Source organism: Rhea americana, unplaced genomic scaffold (genome assembly GCF_003343005.1).
Source record: "Rhea americana isolate MKP2758 unplaced genomic scaffold, rheAme1 scaffold_38, whole genome shotgun sequence".
NCBI lineage: Eukaryota > Metazoa > Chordata > Aves > Rheiformes > Rheidae > Rhea > Rhea americana.
In genome coordinates, this window is record NW_028186512.1 from 3,337,384 (window position 1) to 3,362,846 (window position 25,463).

General features: G+C 36.6%; 1 protein-coding gene across 1 annotated transcript in view; it reads right to left on the minus strand.

Annotated features, from left to right (window-relative positions):
• Positions 1 to 987: 987 nt before the first annotated feature.
• The window catches only part of SMARCA5 (SNF2 related chromatin remodeling ATPase 5), a 26,225-nt gene continuing 1,749 nt past the window's right edge, over positions 988 to 25,463 (minus strand). Inside the window, exons 2-24 of the mRNA XM_085313151.1 lie at positions 23,420 to 23,520; positions 20,461 to 20,627; positions 19,665 to 19,765; positions 18,839 to 18,939; positions 16,675 to 16,854; positions 15,029 to 15,184; positions 14,794 to 14,925; positions 12,843 to 12,911; positions 12,252 to 12,361; positions 11,753 to 11,979; positions 10,881 to 11,002; positions 10,637 to 10,789; positions 9,252 to 9,384; positions 8,369 to 8,517; positions 8,037 to 8,156; positions 7,679 to 7,789; positions 6,950 to 7,063; positions 6,542 to 6,664; positions 5,129 to 5,261; positions 3,975 to 4,093; positions 2,773 to 2,985; positions 2,250 to 2,360; positions 988 to 1,289 (exon numbers count right to left, since the gene is read on the minus strand). Coding sequence (XP_085169277.1) covers positions 1,224 to 1,289; positions 2,250 to 2,360; positions 2,773 to 2,985; positions 3,975 to 4,093; positions 5,129 to 5,261; positions 6,542 to 6,664; positions 6,950 to 7,063; positions 7,679 to 7,789; positions 8,037 to 8,156; positions 8,369 to 8,517; positions 9,252 to 9,384; positions 10,637 to 10,789; positions 10,881 to 11,002; positions 11,753 to 11,979; positions 12,252 to 12,361; positions 12,843 to 12,911; positions 14,794 to 14,925; positions 15,029 to 15,184; positions 16,675 to 16,854; positions 18,839 to 18,939; positions 19,665 to 19,765; positions 20,461 to 20,627; positions 23,420 to 23,520 — 3,011 coding nt within the window. The 3' untranslated portion in view covers positions 988 to 1,223. The remainder of the gene's footprint in view (positions 1,290 to 2,249; positions 2,361 to 2,772; positions 2,986 to 3,974; positions 4,094 to 5,128; positions 5,262 to 6,541; positions 6,665 to 6,949; positions 7,064 to 7,678; positions 7,790 to 8,036; positions 8,157 to 8,368; positions 8,518 to 9,251; positions 9,385 to 10,636; positions 10,790 to 10,880; positions 11,003 to 11,752; positions 11,980 to 12,251; positions 12,362 to 12,842; positions 12,912 to 14,793; positions 14,926 to 15,028; positions 15,185 to 16,674; positions 16,855 to 18,838; positions 18,940 to 19,664; positions 19,766 to 20,460; positions 20,628 to 23,419; positions 23,521 to 25,463) is intronic.

The window sequence follows — 25,463 nt, forward strand, 5'->3', positions numbered from 1 at the left end:
CTACCTGCAAACAGAAACTCACTTAATGTACCAGTAAAAATMGTACTACTGTATATTAAGTTTACATGTGTAAATTCACAGCTTTTCCTTAAGTCTAGAGTTGCCAAAGTTCAAAGGAGGTGATTTGCTAGGGATTCAGGCCTCCAGGTTTACACGGCACTGATGCCTTTTGATTAGTGTTCTTGAAAGAGCCAAAACTGAATCCCCAACTCACTCAAGACTTTGTTCTCCCTCCAGGAATTCCAAAATTATCCTAAATTAGATGATGGCACTGGGGAGCGTGCATAGAATTTAGTCGTAGTGATAACGTGCCAAAGACCTGAACAGGAAAGCACAGGAAACAATCCTGAGTGGTACCAGTCGACTACCTCAGCTGAACAGTGTGGCCCAGCTGTAAGATTACAATACAGAATCTAGCACAGCATCTCCTTTTTTTTCACAGAAATCAAGATCCTCTCGGTATTTAGCACAGTTGTTTGTAATAAGTTGTTGTTATATGTACTATTTTGTGTCCTGACTTCTTTTTTTGCCAGTAAAAAAGATAACAGTGATTATTATTAACAGGTAACTGATAACAGTGCTGCTATCCTTAGGCCAGTGTAATTAGGTACAAACTTAGTGTTTCTTGCCTTTCTGCTAGCACAYACAGTAAGCAGAAAAAATGTTTTCGTTTTGTTCCAAATAACACGTCGTTCAGACATTCTTGAAGCAGTAAATACCTGTCTGTCTTTMTCCCTAATGTCTCAGGACACAGCATGTTCGCACAGTAAAATGAAGTTCAATAAAGTAAAGTCAAAGCCACAGAATTTCCAAAAACTGGGTTTAACTTGGGGTAGGAAGTGGGAGGGGATGACTTACTCATATCAAGAAAAACACTTATTCTATTGATCATAATGGAAAAACAGTATTTGCTTACGTAAAAATGGCTTAGAGTGACTAAATGGTATTCAAGTGGAAACGTTTATGGAAAAAAAAGTCCAGTGAAGCTTTATTAATAAATGAAGCCTATTTATTACTTCAAGTGTTAATGGTAAAAAAAATTCAGCACAGCTGTTGCATTTAAAAAAGTGAAACTACATTAAGTACTATGTTTCTAGTTCAGTAAACAGATGAACCCGATGTCCTTTAATGACATAATAGTTGAGCATTATACAGTACATCTTATGAAGACCCGTAAATTAAAGAACTACTTTTTAAATTTAGTGATCACAAAAAGTCCGCATTCACAGCTTTAGCTTCTTTTTTCTTCCACGACCATCAGGAGTACCATCCATTTTACGCTTCTGTGCCTGTAAGGTAAGATTTTAAGTAAGTTACCRTGGTAGAAAAAAAAGAAGGTAAGCAATGTGTTTCAAATAAAAACAGATGGTGATGGTGTACCCTCGCAGTTTAAAATGTGATAAATTGGAAATATGCACATCCCACTCAGTATAACAGTTCTACGGTATTCATCTAATTCTGGAAGAGTATGATTTCATAGAGGAAAAAATGTATAGAAGCAAGTCAGCACGTAATAACGCTTCCTACTTATGGCATGGTATTTCTAAATACCCGTTAAAGTACTGTGTGAGCAGTTGTAAGAAACATTAATCCACTACTGTAACTGTCCTGATTTATGCACATCTGCAGAGTAAGCTGCCATTTGTTTTTTGGTAGAACCAGTATTCTAGGCAAGAAACTGAGCAGAACATGCTATTTCATTTACAAAGCAGGCCCACATATTTAGGAAAACATTACATGTATTCAGGAAAAAAGAGTAGTCTGAAGCATATGTGCTTGTTCTCATAGTGACAGACTCGGCTCATTTCATGACCATTTCCTCCATACAATGAAAGTGATGGCAGACAGCAGTGTCTGTGTGGGAACGCTTGTAGCAGGCGACCTACAGTAAGGGTCTTAAAGTGGAATGCACAGTCCACAGAGCCTGCACATAGAATACTTCAGGTAGAAATAATTTCTGTAGGGATAAAATTAATCAAAATGTCAAGTAAATCTCAGGTGTGTTTTATCTTTTTTTTTTTTTTAAAGAAAGACACACAAAGTATATAAGCTACAATTTAGAACCTGAACTCATTTTCCATCTCTGCCTGCACTAGCTGACTCAAAATGCCGACTTCAAGTCACTCTTAACTCTGCCCTGTAAATTTTTTTTTCCAAATAACTTCATGCATTGCTTTTCCTAGACAATTACTAGGAAAGCAGCTTATCTTAAATGAGCTTTAACAGAGAAATGCCTTTGTAAATATTACCGATGAGGGTTTTGGTCCACGTTTCTTCTTTTCTGCCTTTTCCTTTTCTTCCAATTCCATGTTTTCTCTTTCAATCAGGGTAATTAAAGTATTGCATCTTCTCTGCAGCTCCTAAATTGGATAACACATTCAATAGATTAGACAGCTGCTTAATGTAAAAATCATCACATTAGAACATTAAAAATGTAGGGTTTTTTTTTATATCATCATGCAAAAACTTGRCACAGTAAAATACCACAGAAATCCACAAACGTTTCATGGTAGTTACTGACTGGCTTAACAGGAATGGATTTGATTACAAATGTTTGCTTTGGAATTTAAATTTTTTCTCCTGTAAGACTTCCTCATTTGCTGTATTTGTCGTTTGTTACATTTGTGGTGAAGTCTCTATCAATTTAATATATTGTACACATGCACATGTGTACATAGGCAAAAGCTACTTAAACCTGCTACATAATCACGTTGTCCTGAGGGAGAATTCACAGGCATTCAGGAACAAAGAGCAAAACRGATTAATACATACCATTGCAGTTCTAGACTTGAGAAACCAGTCAAATCTGAACTGTGGAGAGTTTCGGATACACTGTCTTAATTCATCATACACATTTTCTTTATCAAATCCTAGCTTGTGAAGCATACAGATTAGAAAGCGATCCTCCTCTTCAGTGTAATTCTTCCCTTTATTAGTACCGTATGATATTCTTAACTGATGGAAAGGGGCTTTGTATCTGCCAATCTAAACAAAAAAGATCATACAAAACTAAGGCATAATTTAGAATTAGCCTTGAATCATTTTAGGTTAAAGCAATACATCACATGACTGTAGAGAGGTGAAAAACATCAAGTTATATAATTAGACCTTTATTAGACCTTTGGTGCTAGGTCACCACATTTAAGGAACAGTAGGTTCAAGATTTGAATTTATCAGTATTTTCTAAACTGCTGAGTTTGACAGCTTTGCCTGTGATCTTTTGGTTAACTGTAGACCTCAATCCTGACACTTGAAACATTTGAAAATAGTTGAGATCTGCTGGCCTTCAAACAGTAATAATGATTCTCTTTAACATACCGAAAGCTCAGGAATGGTCAAAATCAGAGCTGGATTAACAGGGTACATGAGACTGTGTAGCTTATGGCTCAGCTGCATTTTGGTAATAGTCAGACACTGTTCTTCCTCTGACCTCCTTAGGAGGAAAACTAGTCAAACCTGAAGTGGGGRAAAAAAATCTAGTATTTTTGCCTTAATTAATTGCAGATCTGCTCATTATCAAACCCTACACCTTGTTAAGCATACAGATCGAAAAGAAAGCCTCCTTTGCTGGGTAAGTAGATAAGTGTGTATATCATTTTCAGTTCCAGGGGTTCAAAAAATGAGAAATTCTACYTCTCTGAAAACTATGTAGTTATTGGGGATTTGTTACATGCCCTATGAACTGTTCAACCCCTGGTAAAGACAACTTAGAAACAACAGCTGATCTTTATGTATGGCCTAATCTATCAGCCAAAATAGGAATTTTTAACTTGGATGTTTACAGTTGAATTCAAGGGTAGAAACTGCAAAGTTTCCATTGATTAGAATGGAAAGCGCTGAGGAAGAATATGTAAGAGAGGCAAATACCATACCCACTTTGCCTTCCTAATGAAGATTGTGCTACTAGCACTGCATCTCCCTTCACTGGCACAGGGAAAGACAGACAGACAGACACACACACACAGAGTAAATACCTTTGTGTCAAGTGCTTTTTTTATGCTGATCCGCCTCTGAATTCTGGCTTCTCCTCTTTCTATCTGAGCCATGATCTTTTCTATATCTTGGAGTTCATTGCATCTTTCCCAGAACACAGCTTAAAAAAAAAGAAGTGGTGGTTAGTTTCTTATTGCACAGCTCAAAAGTTAGTTTTTTACCTTAAAAATGTTAGATGTTACTTCCTTTTTATCAAAACTTACTGCTAAACAAAAATAGGCATGTATTTGTCTACTAAGGAATCTTCACTTGCTGAAATCATGTGTTGCAGTATTATCAAAACTATTTTGAAGAGGTTAAGATATAGAAATCCTAATTTTAAATCAGGTGTGATACAGGCCAGAAAAGTTTTTGTTAGTTTATCTCCTTCTCAAAGAAAAAGCTTTTTAAAGTTGAAACTGCTGTAACAGTAATACTTTATTACAAGAGAAAGAGGGAGGGTACCTACAGGTGGCCAAAGACCACAGCAAATGTCTAAAAGACTATTAGGTGTGTATACAAGGTTTTTCAAGGGTTGGTCACATCTGTAAGCAGCTGTATACCCTTAAAATTTTGGCACCAGGTCCTTGCAGCTGCTGGACTCAGCAGTGGGAGATGCCTCTCAAAGACATCATAGGCAAGTAGCCAAGTAGATCTTAAGCTGCAAGAAAAAATGAGAGTGACTATATTCGCTTGCAAAAYATCTTTTGACTATATTCACTTACAGTATCCCATTTAACAAAGGGATAGTAAAGGTGTAAAGATTTAAGGAAAGTGTTTGGCTAATGGGAAAATAAATCTCYCTACCTAATAAGCATGTTTTCTCAGCATCTTCTTTTGCAAAAACTACCAACAAATATTTGAAGASAGGTGTCTCCAACTAGAATGGATTTAGAATATTTAAAGGTGGACCAATACTAGCTTACATGCACATTTCAGGACAGCTGTAACTATGCAGGAGCCAAACATGCTAAAAGATGGGTATCTCATAAATCCAGCAGTACAACTCCACCATGAAAGTTTTACAGAGCCATATAAGAAAGTCTCAAAAGTAACATTTTTGCATGCGCAAAAATAACGTTTAGTATAGGCATTTCAGGCTAGGAAAGATGCCGTTAAATACAGATTTGCAGAGTTGACTACTTAAGTAAGTTACCTGAGTATTCAATGACTTCCTCGGGGGTTTTCCCTTCTACTTCTCGTGCTATATTTTCAATATCATCACGGCCCCACTTCTCATTAGCTTTGATGAACTGGTTAAAATCTCTCTTATTCCAGTTAGTGAATCCCTTTATAGCAATCAAAAACAAACATTGCACAGAAGTAAGTAAGTAAGTTCACTATTTGTCTTCCTCGAAGTTTGTTTCAATAGATTTCTTTCTTTAAAGTGCCTATGTTTAACATTTCCATCATTTTAACAACATTAAACCTCTCTTTTTTCTGTAGTTTAATGTTAGGAAAAAGCTCGCTTTTATACTAGTGTCACTGAAGTCTCTCCCTCTAAATATTGCATAATGATTAGCACTGGGTTCCTACTCCACTCCACTAGTTAGCTACCTAGTGCTTTCAGTTAATAGTCTGTATTTCACGTATCAGCCCCTCACACTAGAACATAGGCTCTCTTTTGTTTATTTTGGGGGAGGCGGGGACAGAATTGAGAGCACTTAATTGCTTCTTTTTTTTTTTTTTTCCCTTTTCCCAGTCAGAGAGTACCAAGTGCCTAGCAGACATTATCAGTCGTCCGCATTTTTCCTGGTCAGTCTCCCTCAGAAAATCTAAAGGTATCTTGTGATGCTAGTCACCAGGAAATGGAATAGCACCATGAAGTTACCAGCTGCCAAAATAGGCTAATTTCATATTGGCAACAATTTATTTGACTGTACTGTTCTTAACAGGGAACAGTTCCTGTGCATTACTACTCAAACAAGAGATCTCATCCTATAATCCTCCACAGAAAAAGACAAACTTGAAAACAGAATACTCTAGGGCAAGGAGTTACAGAAATCAACCAAGTTTAGGTAAGTTAGGTAGACTCTAAATATGTACCTATACAGTTTATATCCTCTTCAAGAGATGGACATTAGTCATTTACAGTCACGTTTTGGGAAAACTGACCGCTCACCCTGCCATATTCAGTTTTATAGAGTGTGATCAGTTGGCAGAGGCTGCACTTTTATATCATGTGGAAAGCAGCACATCAGCTCTGCGGCCAGTCTGCAAAGTCCCGCAACTGAGAAGAGGTGTCAGTGTCTACAGTCAGTGCAAACTTGGGAATCCAGACTCTGGAAGCTGGGACAGTTCTTGTTCACTAGATTTAAAAATACGTAGGATGTAGATCAGATTGAGTAGCATCTACATGCATGAGTCTGGTGGGCATTCTGCAAAGGCATCTARGCCCATGACAAACCTAATGCTAGATTTCGCTCAATCTCTTTTCAGTGTGAACCAAGATTTGCAACCACATTGAACATGGCATTTGTGAATCAATGACTAAAGAATATTCTCATAACATTGTAGAGGACAACGCAAGCTGAAGATGATTTCAATTCCACTGAAGGACTGACCATACCTGCGTTAGAAGCTTCTCTTTTTCCTCTAATTCTTCATCATTAAGAGGTTCAGCCTCGTCAATCTTGAGCTGCTCTTCCTTTTGTGCTTGGGCTGCGTTTGGTAGATCAGGATTACGAGGTACCTGAAAGGTTTTAGATATGTAAAATTTGACAAATAAACACTAGTTGTAGCCTCTCTATTATAACATATTTATATATATATATATATGTGTGTGTGTGTGTGTGTATATATATAAAACATATATAATGTAACATAATAGAACATATTATAACAACCTAATCATTTGTTCAGAGAAGTSTATTTTTTTACATTCATATCAGTGTGAAAGACAGGGCAAGTACAGACTCCCTTACCATTAAATGTTGCAACAAAATGCAATGACACAATGACTGAATTTTTCTGTTACCTTGTAACCGATTGTTTTTCTGTAGTAGAGAATCTCTTTTTCCAATAGTTCAAACAGGCGAGGAGGAAAGAATTGAAAGTCCTGTACATTTGGCTGTTTTGGAGGCCGTGGTGCCTGAAATGCAGAAAGTTTGCAGTTGACTCCCTTTTACATACAGAATTTGCTTGCTTGTAAAAAATGAATGAGTTCAGTTTGTGAGAGGCAAAAGCTTTAATTTTGCAAAAAAATGCGGTGTCCTTACTAAAACAGTCAATACTAAAACACCAGGAAAGTGACTGAACTACAACCATCAAGACCTACTTTAGAAGTAAAGGACAGAGGATCGTTCAGGGAGAGGCTGTAAGGAGAAAGTCAACATGCCTCCCCCTGAGCAAAGTTCAGGTGTCAGAGTAACAATAAGGAAAATCCACAGGCAATGAAAATCCACCACCGCTGCTGCTTAGGCAAAAATAAAATGCAAAAACAAAATAAGAAACACCCTGGTCTTACCCTCCTCTGTTCTTACATTATTTGATTTTCATTTTGCTCCTAATTTTTCCTCACAGAAGTTCACCTTTAGCCCTTCGGATCTTTCTGAATTTAAGTCTTCAAGTTCCCCCTCCCCCCAATTTATAAAAGTGAATAGAGTGTTTAGAATATTTTTTTAATGAATTAACAGCAATTTCTTCCTTTCAGCTGTAACCATTTCTCACATATATTTGAAAGATTTACTTTAATTAGTCAACTCACCTTAGGTGCCTTTGGCTCACTGACTCGAAGAGCCTCTCGGAAGTATGCATCCACAGCATAATTGGCTTTTCTTTCTCGTTTAGGTGGTTCAATCCACTCTGTAAATGCCATCTACAAAAGCAAGCCCCCCCCCACCATCCCCCAAGAAATATATTAAGACTAAGTCTTACAAAATATTCATACCTGCTGAGAGTTTTATAAAAAACTAGGCCTACAGCTGCTTTATATTTAAAAGCTGTAATTAAACTTATAAACTATTTTTGTATGTTACACTGTACTTTACAAATAATGTTTTAAATAAAATATAGATCATTCTTACAAATCAGTGCTTTCCTCTAAAATAAAAGTTAAATGTTACCTTCTGTTTTTCTCTGTAGTCCTCCCCTTCAAAATTATACACACTGGACTCTGTATCCATTGTGAAATTTCTGAGTGAGCTTTCACCCATCTTTGAGAGTTTTTCATTCATTTCTGCGGTCTAGGAGGGAGAGGGAAGAACAATAATTTTGAAAGGTACTGCATTATAAAATCTCTGTTAAAACAATAAAAAAAAAAAAAAAAAACTTGAAAGTGTATGAGCAGTATGGAATTCCTTAATAGCAAAACCTATAGTCCTCCACCTTACATTGAAGTTATTGGCTAGGCAGACACTGTATTATTTTTTGGTTTTTATTTTTTAAACTCTCTCACCTTCTTTGCACCTCTTTCCAAAATGTGATCAATATCTTCATCTGTAATCTCACTCTCCTTTGACGCAAACACATGTGTTGCTCCATGTCTGATCATTTGCAGCATTTCATCCTTCCCAAGTTTATTCAGGTTTTGATCCACCAGTCTTCCTGAAGATAAAAGCATTGGAAGGTAACAACTTACTAAAGAATTTACGTTACTGAAGGAACAGAGTACATTTTTCTCTTCCYCTGACATTTCCAAGTTAAAGAAATTCACCCTACTCAGAAGGCACAGGAACCATTTCCACCAAAAGAAAAAAAAATGTCAGCAAAATCTAGCCAGGGATTGCATACACTTGCTTAATTATACAGTAATTGCATCTGAACAGCAGTGTTTAGAATGTAAAGCTTTCTATATGAGCTTCATGTTACAGGTTATGTTTCAACAGCTTCAGGATCAAACATCCTCGTTAACATGACACTAAAATGCAATACTTTTCCAAAAATAAAGTAACTGATCCCATCTAAATGAACCGGGAGGGTTACATTGTCATCACTTCTCCCCACCTATTATTAAAAAACAGGAAAAAAGCATTTATTTCTTCATTTCAAAGTTGAACACTTAAAAAAAAAAAAGTTCTGACTAGACCCACTTATACATATGTATCACTAGAGAAGTGATCAAAAAGTTAATGTCAAAAACCTATCCTTTCTGGAAAAGGAATTTCCAAGTAGATCAGGACTTTTTTTGCTCTCTATCTACAAAACACCACTGGGGCAAATGCAACATTCCCAGAACCTCTGAACTAGATGATTGATTTCTCCATAGTTTATAAGTAAGTTCTGAAAAAAAAGAAAACATGTTAYATGTACAAAGAGAAAAACTGCCTTCATATACTTGCCTTGCTGAATGACTATGGAATCTAGCCGGAGTTTCATTTCTGCACGTTCCACTATTCTTTCTTCCACCGTATTGTCCGTGATGAATCTGAACACTCTAACAGTTTTGGTTTGGCCAATTCTGTGTGCTCGATCCTAGGCAAAAAACACGTAACACAAAAATTAATGCTTGCTTTCCAGCACATATAAATAATCAGCCTTCAATTTTTGTCAGTTTTAACGTACTGATTTATAAAACAGAATAGCCTAGGTTAGCTACATCTTTACAGAAATCCAGTTAACATGACTACCCAAGACAGCCTGTTCTTATTTGCTTTTCAAGTCCCCCCCCCACCCTGCTCCATGACATCAACAGTGAGTAAGTATCACTCTAGATGTTAAACCTAAAAATAGTGGGTGTCGGTGATGATTCTTTTTTCTTAGCTCAGAATCACACAGGGGAAAAGAAGACTTGAGTGCTTCAGCCCTTCTCTGACCACCCATAAAATCAAAGCATTTAACTAATTCTCTCTCTCTCCTGACCAAAAGCTATCCTCAAAATCCTTCAGTCTTGCTACAGATATTGCCAGAAACATCGGATGCACAACCTCACCTGAGTGGGACATGATCAACCGCTGTGAGAATGAGTATTCTGAACATGCACCTTTAGTGGTAACTGAATACACCTGTAGTGGTAACTGGTATCTGGCTTTARCTTCCAGTCCCTGGTTCCATCATTCCTCTGAATTAATTTTAGCTAGAATACTTAAGAACCTGCAGCTGAAATGATTAAAGAAATTTCCAAGATTTGCCACTGAAAGGCCTCAGAAGCCACTAAATACTGGAAGTTTTTAAGTGACACTTTCTTATATGGTCAGGAGTGTTCTTGACATGTCCCAAGCTCAGAGAGGCATGTAAATCTATTCTCCCCCTCCAAAAAAACAAAGAAAAAAAGAGAAGATGATTGCTAAAATGAGCTCATTCACTTATCACCGCCTTACAAGCAGTTTTTGAAATTTTAGTCAAGCTTTTGTCTCCCTTCCAAGTGTCAGTGAAGATAGTGTACACACACTCACCTCCACAAAGTAGTAAAGCTTTGTACTTTTGGGATAAATACACATTGTGCTAGAATTTGTTTTTAAAAAAGGTTACTTTAATTAAACRTTGCTAACGGTAGCGCAGCATTTCCCTCCGCTGAAATCATTTTATAGGCCAAACGTGACTAGGTGTGTTCCTCAAAGTGAAAGCTGCACTGGACCTGAAAATCAATCTTAAAAATAYTACTCCTGTGCTAAAACAGGAAAAATATAAACTCGGTGTGGAAATACTACATTATGTCACACAAACATTTACAGGAAAGCTATATGAGAAAACAAAGGCAAAAAGACATTTTCATCTGAATTCTTACCATAGCCTGAAGATCTACTTGTGGATTCCAGTCTGAATCATACAGAATTACAACATCAGCAGTAGCTAAATTGATTCCAAGACCTCCAGCCCGTGTACTCAACATGAACACAAACTTCGAGCTACCAGGTTCATTATATGCATTAATAGAAGCCTGTATAAATAAAAAGAAAGGTCAGTTGAACCAAATATTTTATGAATACTTACTATTTTTATTTAAATAAAATGCTTAAAATTTTAAATACCTGTCTCTCATCATGAGGTGTTTGTCCATCCAGCCTACAATACTCATAATTTCGCCACATACAGTAATCTTCCAAGATGTCTAAGACTCTGGTCATCTGACTGAAGATTAAGACTCTTGAACCTTTAGGGGGTAAAAAGCTTTTATGTTTTCACCAAAACTTAAAGAGTTACTGAACTTTATGAATTTGCCTAATCAAAAAGGGAAGGAGAGCAGTTGCATGTTACTATCAACAAAAACAGCTATAAATAAAAGGATTCACTTAAATAACATAATGTTGACAACTTTTCAGGAACGTATACATGGAATAACAAATGTAGAAAAACAGTGGTATTTTTATTGACCAAGCATTAGAATGTGAAAGAACTTCAAATGTTTCTATGAATAACAGAATTATAACGCAGGGCTGCAGATGTTGCTACCAATGTACTGTAGAGCACTGCAATGAATACCCAACATTTCATATATGGGCATTTCCATATTCTTTAAATATAATTTATACTTATTGTGCAAGGGAAATTTTCTTGGGAAAACTGGGAAAATTCCTTGGGGAAAAAAGTGGCATAGGACAATAAATTTCTCTTCTAAATATAAAAACAACAGAGCATAAAGAACAAAATTTTAAAGCATTTGTGCTGGAATTAGCATATCTAGAAATAAAGTTGTTCTTAAAGTCAATTTACTTGTCTGTCAGAAAATTCAAAAATGTAAATATAAAGTAAYTTATGCAAATAGACACAACTACTTCCAACCTACATGAGGGTTTTAACTACAAGACAGAATATCACGAAKCTTCTGCTTCCCTTTACATCCTCCTAGTTTTGATGTTTAACCATTAAACTAAACAAGTCTCAAAGAAAAAGTGAAGTATACCTTGTTCTTTCAATTTTGGTAGTAATTTGTCCAATACCACCATYTTGCCACTGTTGGTGACCAAATGCATATCTGTTGTGTAAGGTGGACCAGGTTCTGCTCCATCAAACAGATACGGATGATTGCAACATTTTCGCAGTTGCATAAGGATATTCAGCAGTCTCATTTTGTCCAGCTTCCCAGCGGAATTCAGTATGTCTATATCCTTCATTAAGATTCGTGTATACCTATATCAAAGAAAAAAACTCTCTGTAAGTATGTAACAAAGTTCCCTTAACTAATAAGGTATAGTCAAAAGTGAATCCTCCCCCATTTCATAAGATAATTCTCACTGATGTATAGCATTGTCATGATAAAAGCGTCACAAGGWTATACTTAATGAGTTGGGAAGAATTTAGTATATCAGAAGGAATTAATTTAAGTTCTACACAATAACTGAGTCTCAAGCAGCACATTCCTTCTGAGCTTTAACCACAGCACAGTCAAATACATGAATTACCATTCTCGTTGCATTTTGCTGAGACCCACATAAATTTTAACTTCCTTCTTTGGAGGCAAGCTTTTCTCTACATCAGCTTTAATGCGACGTAAAAGGAATGGTCGTAGCACCTGAAAGAAATTGCACTGTTAAACGTATTTTGGAAACTGAAATATTGAATACGTCAATAGACAGAAGCAGCGCAGATAATTTCTCTTCTAGATGTTCAAACTCCAAAGCTATTACCTGATCTAGATCATCGGAAAGAAGAACAATCCACATACACAGATTGTTACACAAGGGAATAAACACAAGGCGTTTTTGGAAGACTCAAAGATTAGATTAGGTCTTTTTTTCCCCCCTGCTTGACTGAAATTTCCAAGGTTTCCTCACAGCATTATTTTTAATGTAAGCATTTAAGAGTCTTAAAAACCCAAACTATTGACCTGCCCCCTCCCCCCAAACCATTTCCTTTTCAAGAAATTAATCTTCTTATGAGCCTCTCCAACCTATTCTGAAAACCTACCACAGTTTTTGAAATAATATCAGACAAATTAAATCAAATCTAACTTAGATAAACATAACATTTACGCTCAMAGCAGAGACACTTACCATATGGAGACGTTCCACCAACTTTTGATCCCCTAAACAGTTGTTTGTATCAAACCACGAATCAAAGTCCTGTATCAAAAAAATAATTCATATGTATGTAGTTCCCTTTCAAGGTACATTGCAATATCACTGCAACGATGAGTAAAAATACCTCAGTGATTCTGTTACACACTTAGTAAGTCCTTCTGGTCTACCTCACTTTGCTTTCAACATGCTATTCAGCCGTATCTCTATCTACTTCAGCTTACTCTGAACCTTCCAAAAAAACCCCAATTTACAATCATGTTTTTTAAGATTTAAGCTGCTTTTGCGATAGAACAGCATGCCTCAATTTTCTTTCTAGAGTAAAACCAACTGCTTAGGGCTCACAGACATTAATCCACCTATCCTCCTTCTTCAAGAAATATTAATATGAAAAAGAAGTGCTAGCTGTTCCTCAGAAAAAAATGAAGTAAGAGTCTGTGGCCACTATTAGTGAAAATTCAAACAATATATGCTTSTCACCTATCAGAACTGTTACCAAAATCGTAACCTAGTTTCCTTAATTCTTAAAATTACCTGCACTAATATAGTATTGATAATCATACTTCTTTAGATGAAGTTTTCAAAGCCTTTCAAAGAGATCATCTGTTTGTTCTCCTTCACGTTATCCTCAGTTTTATTTACTTATTCCTGTTTTGTTCCTATCCAGCACAGGTTTACACATTCGGTATACTATAAAGAAGTGTTGGTTTACATGAAAARATGCACAAAATCCAGTAGAAATTCAGTTGTACCCAGAGTTAGATTAGCTTGCAGTACCATATTTTTCACATCAGAAATTTTAACACTTCGAACACATCAGCACCTGAGCAAAGAGAATTACAAATGGTGCAGAAGAACGTCCACAGCCGGACCCCAGATTAGGAGCTTAAGTTGGCTCTGTTACATTCATTGTCATGCTTAGTTCTGTGAAGCAGGACTATGGCTTCAGAGCGTAAGTTCTGGAACACCACAGTCAAGTCAGTTATGAGGGAAAAACAAAACTCGTCATTTTATCGTCAGAATAAACTTGGTTTCATATCTTTTAAGTTTTTCTGGTTTGAGGTTTGTTTGGTTTTTCTTTCAAGCAGTCATCCTTATGGAAAAATCTGTGATGATACCTTTAAAAGATTACTCTATACCTTAACAAAACAAAACAAACAAAAMAAAACAAAAACARGCCTATCCTTTCCTGTTGAAAAAGGATAGGATTCACCAACTATCAGCCCGCTAGACAAACTCCTGTTGGAAGCTGCATACCARTACAGCATTTCATGAAAAATAAAATGGAAAGGGTAAAATTTTGCCTGAAYGTATCACAAGAGCTCCCTTCCCACAGATTTTACACACTCATTTCTCAATTCATCAAAACAGTTAAGCATATGCTTGAAAATGGGCACAGAAATAACTATCTTCCTGAATCATTACTTGATCAGATCAGCAGACACTCAGGTTCTATGGCTTAGTGAAGTCTATTGCTGATTAAATAATATCGCCAACTCACAGGAAAGCAGACTTGAATAAAGAATAAAATAACACATACAAAAAAACAAGTTAGGATTAAACGTTGTGATTGCTAAGACAACTATTTTGAAATGCAGCAGAAATCACCTTCACATTGTGATTGGTAATACCTCTCACATCTGCTAAGCTTACAATTCAAAAATGACTATGCCGAGAAAATTAGCTTACCTACTACACTTACATTACGTTTACTGACTGTCAATCTGACATTATCAGAAACTGATACGTTCGCATTTCTCTGAAATCCTTTATCTTACCTTCCAAGACATCAAGAAGAGATCTGATTATAGAGAGCAACCTGATACACAAGGCATAATTCTCAGAACTAYATGTATTCAGGCTTATTTTCAAGATCTGGAAAAGGACCAAAGTTCACTTAGTTTGATYAGCAGAAATCATGACTTACTTCAGATGAGTTAAATACATCTGGCAAAAGAAAGTTAAGAAGTGCCCAGAGTTCATGTAAGTTGTTCTGAAGTGGAGTTCCAGTCAACAGCAACCGATTTGTAGTCTTGAATTCCCTCACAATTTCTGATAACTGAAGAATGAGACATAAGCAGATACAACCATGTTACCAGATTTCCCCCAACACCTGCCTAACAACCCACACATATATGTATGTCAGTGAAAGCATAAATTACCTTTGATTTTTCATTTTTAATCCTGTGGGCTTCATCTATTACTAAATATCTCCAGTTAAACTTTTTGAATACTGATTTCTCTTTGATAAGCATTTCATATGATGTTACGCAGACATCCCATTCTCCTGGCAGCAACACATCTCGGACAAAGGCAGCCTAGACAGCAAAGCAACAGTTGCTGGTTATTGAGGTTTGTCTAAACTAAGACAAGAAGAACACTTTAGTGATGTCAAAATTTTAAAACAACTTTGCTGTTAATTTTGAAAATAAAGTTAAGATTAATTATAGACTTGATATAACAAATGACTATTTTAAAACTTCAGAATTTTGTCAGTGCCGAAGCTGCTAAAACCTTTGCAGCAGAGCAGAGAAAGATTTCAGCTCTAAAATCTGAATTTGGAAACTGCAAATGAATACACACAGGAATTTTTGAATAGTTGAACTGTAAGATTAAGAGGTTCAGAAAGAGTCCTCAAAAAATTCAATCTGAATTCCAGTTTAGAACATTCTAGTTTTTGAATATGAAAAATAACCCCAAGCACAGCTTCACTTAGCCAAAACTAAACATTTTCTAGAATGCTGACAGCCAAGCATTAACAGATAACCCAGCAACTGGTAAGAATCCAAATTACAGAGAAGAATTTATGTGAAGAGCTTAACTCATATAAGCAAGAAATATACTGAAGAAAGAAAAATAAATTTTGAATTCTGAAAATATGCACTAAGAATATTGCAGGGTATCAGATATGGATCGATGATTTCCRGAATTATTTAAAATCTTCATAAATGTTTTTGTTACATAATCTCCAACCCAAGAAACTCTGTAAATAAAGCTAGGTGTCCTTAGAATAGGGAAAAAAAAAAAAGTCCTGCTCACAAGAGCAGAAGATTAATGACATCAGTAATATGGACTCCTTCCATAAATAAATGAATTAACTCCAGCTGACAGTTCCATAGATGCACCACCATATCCTCAGTATTTTTTAATACAGAAGTTTTCTTTGATGTGCTAAAAAAGAGAGAATGATTCAAATAAAAGTCTGTAWGTAGTTGAAAAATATTTTCTCTTATAATTGACAGAATTCAACCAGAATAAGGTTCATCTGAGCATCACTTTTTCCAGTCAAGTCCCTAGACATTTCCAGCCCCCTAGACATTAAGGTCACAGACTGTTTTCGGGAAACAGTTACTTGGTATCCCACAATCCTCTTAAGAGCTGCTATTACAGTCAATAAAAGGTATTGTAATAAAGCAGTTAGAAAACAAATTACTGTTTAGATTCATATACTTCATACAATTGATAGCACTTTATATAAACCGCTTCACTTTTCTATTTTATAATTTATCAGTTTGTTTACGTATTTAGTAAACCTATTTAGTATCTTTCTCCTTCACAAAAGRAGAAAAACTGAGGACAAGAAATTACAACCATAAAGCGATAAGGCAACAACTGGACAAGATACGTATGAATTCTGAGCTGGTTACATTTAAAGTAGGTAGCACTTGTTGGTCTTAAATGTTTAGTYACTACAAATCCAAGTAATGTCCCTCCCTGCCTCACTGTGAATGGAAGATAAGGACAGCAAGATCACRTGCTGGACTTGAACACAAGAAAACACAAGAAAAATAACCACGTCAAAACTTACTCGCTGGTCTTTGTCACCAATCAAACAAACTGCTCGAAGTGTAGGTACCCATCTCTTGAATTCATTCATCCAGTTATGTAGAGTGGACTTAGGAACTAACACCATGTGAGGACCAGGAATATTTCTGTAGTGTTTCATATACCCAAGAAGTGAAATTGTTTGCAGTGTCTTCCCAAGACCCTGTGAGAGAAATTAATAAGTCAGAAGAAATTTCTGCAGAAACACCTTCAAAAAAACTCAAATATGATCTCCGAGAATTTGACAGAAGATTCAGCGGCCTGAATAAATCACTAAGATATACTAAAGACAGTGTTACTCACAGAAGGCATCAAAATCTTAACTAGAAGAAACTCATACTGCCTCTCATGTTAAGAAGAGAGAGGCTAACATTTTCARATCTGTGATCATAAAGTTAGAACTTTGCCTTACCTCTCAAATAAGACATGTTTTCAGAAGGGCAAGAATACTTTGTAAAATTGTTCTTTGTCAAATAGGGTATACTCAGATTGTTTATGTAGAGACCAATAAAACATTAAAAACAGTAAGTATGCATTCACTTAAAGTAAAGTAAGCAATTTAAGAATTCTGTAAGATGACTTTTATAAGGCACCACATGATTTCAGTTCTTGTGAGAAGGCAAACATGAGCTAATGTAAAGAGCTGCATATATGAAATAAGAAAACAATCATTGAGCTTCCTTAAAATCTCTTTTTAAAAGTGTTCTATTCATTATCCAGCAGAAATACTAAAGCATATAATATATAAAGCATATAGCATATAATAAAGCATATAGCATATAATAAAGCATATAGCATATAATAAAGCATATAGCATATAATTTTATTACAACCAACTGAGGAAGATATGCATATGGTTTGTTCATATCATTTCAGAAATTCAGAAAGACTATGACTCAAATACACAGGATTCAAAAAAAAATCTCAAATGCAAGTTATTTTTGCTCCCAGAATTCAATTCTGTTTTCAAAATGAGCACATTTCACCTGGTGTAAGATGTAGAAAACATGTTCACAGGCTATGTAAAAAGCTTTAAACAAGACAATGAACATTTAAAAATAAATCCACCAAGATTTAATAGTAAATATTTAAATTCCCCAAAACAAGAGGGATTTTGGAATGCAACAAATTCAATTATTTATAAAATTTCCCAAACTACTCTGCTAAAATAAGCCTGCTCCATTTACAGCTGTATACAACAAAGAAAATCCTGTACTCGTAAGTACGTACGCTGAAGAAAATCCTCGAATTATAGTAAACTGAATTAAATTCAAACTAAATTAAATATATTATTAAACAACAACTTAAAATTAACTGTTTGTAATTTAGCTTGAAGACATTTTACTGCGCAGAAAAGCAACTGCCAGTTATACTGAAATATTATCAGGTCTTTGTTTTTTTTCCATATCAGCTCCTTACAAAAATCAGATACAGCTAAGATCACTCCACAGAGGAAAAATATATATCTGCCTCACAAACTATTACAACTTTTCTTCACCTTATATCTTTCAGGGAAAGAGTGAAAACAGAAGCAAAAGAGGCTATGGTCAGTACTGACTGAAATGGCCACGGCCATGGTAATAAGGACTTTTTAACATATCTCTCTAGCTMCATCTACTTTAACATCATTTTTCCCAGAAAGTTTCACACAGTTGCACTTCTTGCTRCTGAGAACATCACTCCATACAGGACATTTCTATCTCTGCCATCCTGCATTTCACCCTAACCACAATAGGAAGTGTTCCCACATCTGTTGCTCTTTTCGTACATGATGTCCTCTTCACCAAAGGGAGCTTCAGAATATCATAACAAAATAACTGCAACTTAAAGGAAAAAAAAAGGGGGGGGGAAAGGATGCGTCATTCTGCAGAACAACATTTTTACCCTAGAATTGTATTTTCCTAATGATTGAGCGAATCCATTTTCATGTCCATTTCTTAAGTTGCCTACACAGCTTATTCAAATTAACAGAAAAATGCGATGTACGCGGTTTTAATGTTACTGATTTAAAACACACTAGAAAAATAAAATATGGCAAATCATACACTGCATTTTGTACTATTTAAAAGAATAGCTAGCTGAACTAAAATTGTACTGCATCACTTGTGTTCACATTCCTGTAACAGAAGCACAGGCTACAGGCATACCATTTCATCTGCTAGGATTCCATTGATGCCATTTTCATACAAAGAGATGAGCCAGTTCAATCCTCGGACCTGATAATCACGCAGCTTTCCCCATTTAACATCTAAAAGACATGGAAGAAAAGACTAAAAGATCTGCAAAAACTCACCAAGGAATTTCACCATCCCTTGACTGCTAATTGAAACCGATTATTTAAGCTACAGAACAGTATCAAGCAATAAATTTCAGGTAGTAAATTCCAAAGGACAAATAAGAGATCAAAGATGTGTACATTTTGTTTCTATAAGCACAAAAAGCCAGAGCTAACACTGCTTCAGCAGCACAGGTTTGTGCAAGACCCCAGGATATGTGTGAATTCTTATTTTATAAATCCCCTCCCCCAAATCAGAACATACTAGAGCATTAAAATAATAGGATATTAAATTCCCTATTAAATTGACTAAAAGCTGTTGTATACTTTTAATTGTACCAGAAGRTAGGTTACAGATGAAAAAACTGCAAGATAGTCAACTTAAGAACAGAGTTTTGAGTCCAGATATAGCTGGACGAGGAAAGAGCTGCAGCTAGCTTTTTCCTAGCAACTAAGGTACGTCAACCAGATTTCTAAAGGACAAGACTCACAACTCCATCTTTCCAGCCTGAAAAGACAAAGCCCTTTCCTAATGTATTTTGTCCAATTAGGTGGCTACTGGTTATTTTCCTTTCCTTTCCCCCTCCAACTAAATCAACTCATCTCCCACCATAGGATGAGAATAAACTCCATTTTAAACTACACAGGTTTAAARGAAAGAAACTTTCAGGGGGAAAAAAAGAAAAGAGRAAACATACAGGATGGAGACTCTTCAAATCGAGTGCATACATTAGTTGCCTTGGAGCTTTCTGTTAACAGCTCCTCATCTTCTTCCTGTTCTGTTCTACGATGCCGGTAGCTTTTTTTTAAGGAAAAAAAAAAAAAAGTTAAGTTTCTGGCTAATCTGAAAAGACACTAAACTGTTCCAAAATCAAATCTAATAGCAAGCATTGTGGTACATGGTACAGACCACAAACACCTGAAGGAGCTTCCTGTGAGTTTTTTCAAATGAGCTCATCCACTAAAATGTACCTTTWAATTTTTTAGATACTATTACATAGTAATAGTTTAATAAACTATTAGATTCCAGCTGATATTATTAGCAGCCTCAAATATTAGCGTGTTTAGGTGCTAGACAGATTAAGACAGTGTACATYAAGAGCTATAGAACATCTGACAAAAGCCAGAGAGATACTGCAGTCATAAAAGCTGCAAGGAAGGCAATCCACATTTCTTCATTTCTGATTTTCAAGCTGCCTGTACTACTMCAATGCTATCCACAAAGTCTTGCAACTTATAGCCATGAAGGCTCTACTTTTCTGCCCCCACTTTTCTTCATGCTGGAATACTTCCAACTATGACAGTACTTTGCCACCAACACCAAATTCTTAGAATTCTTAAACAATCTTCAACTTATAGTCAAGAAATTAAAAAAAAATACAGTGTAATAAACACACCAAAACTAACAAAAGGCTAGCAAGTTTAACTTAACATTCCTAAAGTACAATAAAATCCATAATTACAGTACAAAATGGTCTACATATGATCACTTACTCGCCAACTGACAGTAAATTCTGTTTCTCATCCTTCTTTATTCGTGGACGTCCTGGTTTCATTTTCAAAGGTGAAGTTGGAGTTTTCTGAGCAGCAGGCTGAATGAAATGAGCAAACAGCTCAGTCTGCTTCAACAGATACTCAAATCTGTTTGCTCTGTCTGTTTGCTGTTGACAAAGAAAATGAAGTGGAATAAGTGTGAAACACTGCAGTATGCATTCAGTTTTTAAAAAWCTAGCAATGCTTTCAAACAATTTAGATTCATATTTTTTCAAATGCATACCTACAATAACAAAAGAGCAAAAAAAAACTGCATCAACAATGCAATCGCTGCTGACACGTTCAGCATTCTTCTATTAGCTGAAGGCTAACCTCTACCACACAATAAAATCCAAGTTGTAAGCCAGACCTGCCTAAGACTGATATGTGGCTTTAGTACAAAGATTGCATGGGTGTCTCTGGACAATGCAGCTGGGTTCATTTAACAGCTTCTTCCACCAAAAACGATGGTCTCCCTCCCAGAAATTTACTCCCCATCCAGCATTCATGTAATTCTTCAATAAACTTGTCCACCTCACCAACCTAGCAACAACTATTTTCTCTTCTACTGCATTAGTTCCTGCTTGCTTAGTGAGATAAACCGCCTCACCGAGGTGTTAGATAAGCAAAAGAGCTAGCATGAAGGGGAGGCAGAGAAGAGAGAGAGCAGAAGAGCCCATAGTTAGAAGTCAGAGCACCTATTTCAGCAGCAGAGCTATTAGATAGGCCCAGCCTGACTTGTCAGACTGCACCCTTTGATATGAGATGCTACTTCTGCTATGTAAGAAAAGATTACAGGAGACAATATTATTATCTAAAAGGTTCAGTTCCTTTAAGACAAGTTCCACCTAGAATCAATAGATCTTCCCATGGCCACTTCAGCTATCCTGAATTTATGGAGACTTTAGAATAGACAATCGAGAAAAAGAAACAACTCCACGTTTAATAGCAAACGCTCTGACATTCTGCCAGTCACCACAACACAACCTGGTATTTAGCAACCTGTASGGTTGACAGTCAGCTTTCTCAGTAAAAAGGAACATATATTCTAGACTGCTGCAAGACCAACAGCAACTCAGTGAATACTCTCCTCTTTCAAGTAAGCAGATCCTGCTCTATGTATAAGGCTTAGAAATATAGTGGAGTCAGGAGAAGGAGAGCAAGAAAGTCAGGTGCTTTATATACACAAGTAAATCCTGTACATGCCAGAGATAAGCCAGACTCCAATTATGGTTTAAGCTTGGTTGTCACAACTACAAAATCCACATCTACAGTCTTCCTATCTATTCCATATATTCCCATATGAAGAAGAAACTAGGTGAGGTCTTATTTTATTATTCAAATTGCTGATCCTTATTTTTAAGTACTTGTTTCACTGGCTGTGCAAAATAGAAGCCTAAGAGGTATAAACTGCTTTACAGATGTTTTCTGGTTCTAAAATTTTAGTTATAAACCTTCTGTAAGTGTTGGTACTGCTCACATACACAACACAGTCCATTTGCATTGTGCTTAAGAATATTCCTTTAGGAGATTAACAAACACTAGCTACAACCTTTAGGTAACAAAATACAATCTCTCTCATAGCTGTGCTTGTCTAGAGACTAGAGGAGACAACTACAACTTTGCTTTCTTCATGATTTACCAGGAAAGAAATTAGAAAGAGAAGACTAAATAGTTTTTAGTGGTAATAAGAAATATAAGTAACAAACTGACAAGAATCAGTTTCACTTTTTTCTGAAGAAATTCTGCATACAGTCACAGACACTGGAATTGCAAACTGGAAGGAAAGAGAACAGGAAGGAATATAAAAGAAAATGTGACAAGATGGTGAGAAGTGGATGGCTCCATCCCCTAAATTCAKAATATCCTAACAACTACAAATAAGGAAAAACAGCAAGTTTTCTCTTGTCCAACTAGTGAAGCATAAAATTACCCATCTTCAAACTGGAGGAATCTAAGCAGAGCTTCATAAAGAATGAACTAAATTTCAAAAAAGCTAACAAATCCCTTTCAGTCTAGATAAAAGTGTAGAAAAGGTGAACAAGGCTTACAATCAGCACTTGTCCCGAACAGCAAACCCTTCTCAGCTTCCTGTGAATTTTGAAAGTACTAAGTTTAAGAACTTCCTCTTTTATTTTCTTAGACTTGTAAACCATACTGTTTAAAGAACCTGCCTGTTTTGAAGTCTTCCTAATAAAGTATATTTCACTTGAGAATTAATGTAAGAATTAGCACTATCTACTTAAAGCCTTATACTATTTTTTTTCTCCCCTCTCTCTCCCAATAAAAAAGTATACATATTTTCCTGTAAAGGACTGTTATTCCTGCACTTCAAAGATAAGTTTTGCGTTATTTTCCCGTATTTAACAGTAATATAAAAAGGCTCGAGACTTCAACTGATTCCATATGTTAAGAAAGTAAGGTAGTAACCAGTCAGGATAGGCCCTCTCCTAGATGATCTTTCAATTTCTGACCTAGGAAGTGAATATTAAACTCTTCATGATCCTCCTTATCTCCAGGAAGGACTACTCTACAGACAACTCCAAAAGCAACAGCACAATTCTTATTATGTTTTTTCCCCCGAAGGCATCCGAATATTTCCCATTAGCCCATTCTTCCCAAATCTAGACTGCTGCAAAACTGCCAAGACTATACTTGCTAGAACCAGAAAAACACATTCACAGTTATAACAACTATCACTGCAGTGGAAATGGAGAAGCAACAGAGAAGCAGAGAGCAAAACACTAAAAAGGAAAAGAGATTTCTTTTTCTTTGACTTTTTTGGTTTCAAACTACTTGAATGATTTTGAAGGACTGGACAAAGGCCTATAAATCCAGTTAATAGATTTCAAAAGAGTAGAAAATTAAATTTTAACCAATTGTGTAAGTACTGGACAACTGTTTGCATTCCCCAACATACCATTTTCTCTTCATATGTAGGATCTGCTTCCTGGATTTCTTTTTGTTTTCCTGGTGATGCATCATCAAATGATTCCTGAGGGGAAAAAGAATTAGAAATAACTTATTTTCTGAACAACAGAGGATACCCATGTAAAAGCAAATAAGCTGGCTACAAATTACTATCTACTCCCATTGGATAGCGCATCCATCTTCCGTTTCTTTGGTGTAGCCACATTTCTGTTAATTACTGTAAAATTTACTGGGTCATGGATCAGTGATCCCTTCCACAAAAGGAGGGACAGAGCCAGCTCTCCATAATCCAATTTAGCTCCATCATTGTAGCATCATATGAACGTAAACAAGAGAGCCAGCTGCGGTCCAGGAGCTCAGCATGCCACTTCTGGGGTGMTGAGCCAAAGCCCTCCTAAAGCTGCTTCTGGAAAATACTGTGAAAGAACTAGCTCTGGTCCTGAAGCAACAGCAGTTTCAAGGTTTTTCCTTTTCCAGGTGACCCTCATCACTCTGCACCAAGTGAACAACTCTATATAAAGAACTTGAATTACAGTTTTGTTCTGGAATCAGGGCAGCGTGTTAGAGAATGTATTTTTCTGACTCTTTTGTTTACTAAATCAARTAACTGTTGTTGCTACTAACAGTACAACTGATAACAGAGAAACAACTCTCAGGGTTTGTTTTTTTGACAGTCCTTGCTCATCGTCCTTCCTGCCCACTCCTTGGCACACTGTCTTCAACTACCCTTTAGGGCCAGAAATTTTTTGTCCTTCTCTCCTTTGCTTCCCCCCCCCCTCGCCCCAAAAAGAGCCATCTTTCCCCATCATCTCCCACATTTAATTTCACCTGCTCCTGTTCTTAGTACCAAAAACAACAGGATACTCAACCAGGACAAGACAGAACTTAAAAAAAAAAATACTTCTTGAAAGGCTGAAAGAAAGAAATGAATGAGATGCCTACAAGACCATTACTAAACATCTGTTCAGTTGAGCCAACTGAGAATTCAGTTCAGAACAAAGAAACAGTATGAAACAAAGAGAAGCAAAACACGGGCTGCTCGTGTGTGTGTGTGTGGGGGGGGGGGTGTCACCTCACAAAACTCCAGCAGGTCCCCATGTGACACTGCGAGAACTTTAGCATGACCCACCTCATTTACCAGTCAAAAGGTAAAGAACTCAACGTAAAAAAGTCACAGCTAAAGATCTTCCACGTTCTTTCACAAATTTTCTTGTTCATCTCCCGATTCATTTATTTAATGCCCATCTTACACCGGGAGGTGAGACTTGTTTGAACTCCTCTACAAAACTCGCGTTTCTCCYGAAATGCTTAACACGGGAAGCACAATGAAAACACGTGAAAAGCAGTAACAAGCCATTTGACCTCTTCATGCGCGATCAAGAAGACAAAAACTTCCAATTTAGCTGAAGAGTGAGGAAGACAATCTCTTAGCTGTTTAGGGCTATTAAGAAGCCATTTAAACTGAAACTTCAGTTTACCCAAGGTAACTCCTTCCTCAGGTGAAAAAAAAGGGATTAACTTTGCAAATACAGAAAGGACCCTGAAGCGCGAAAGCATCAAAAGCGTGCATTGCACAGCTTCCTCACACTACAGATAGCCTAAAATTGACTTCTTTTTGCAGGTTCAAGCAGGACTTGCTACCCAGGGTGCTTCAGTTACTTGCTCATCTCGAAAACACGGCATTTGCAAATGTATTTAAATGAAGTAGGTTGGACTGTACGGCATGACTCAGAGTACAAAACACCCAGCACTAAAAGCAGGACCAACCAGTTTCCTCATATCGTTAAAAGAACTARTACTGCGATAAAATTAGCATCACCGGGCAATTATTCAAATTCCCTTGAAATTTCTGGAACGAGCACCTGTTGCCAAAGTGAAACAAAACAGAGCTCTTCCCGCGACGCCGAGCAGCCCCCTGCGCCAGCTCGGGACCGCTCCGGAGCGGCCTCCCGCAGCGCGGCGCGGCGCGGCGCTGCCCGCGTCTTCCGGCCTCTCCGCGGGGGAAGCCGCGCAGGAAAAGGCCGCCCGGGAGC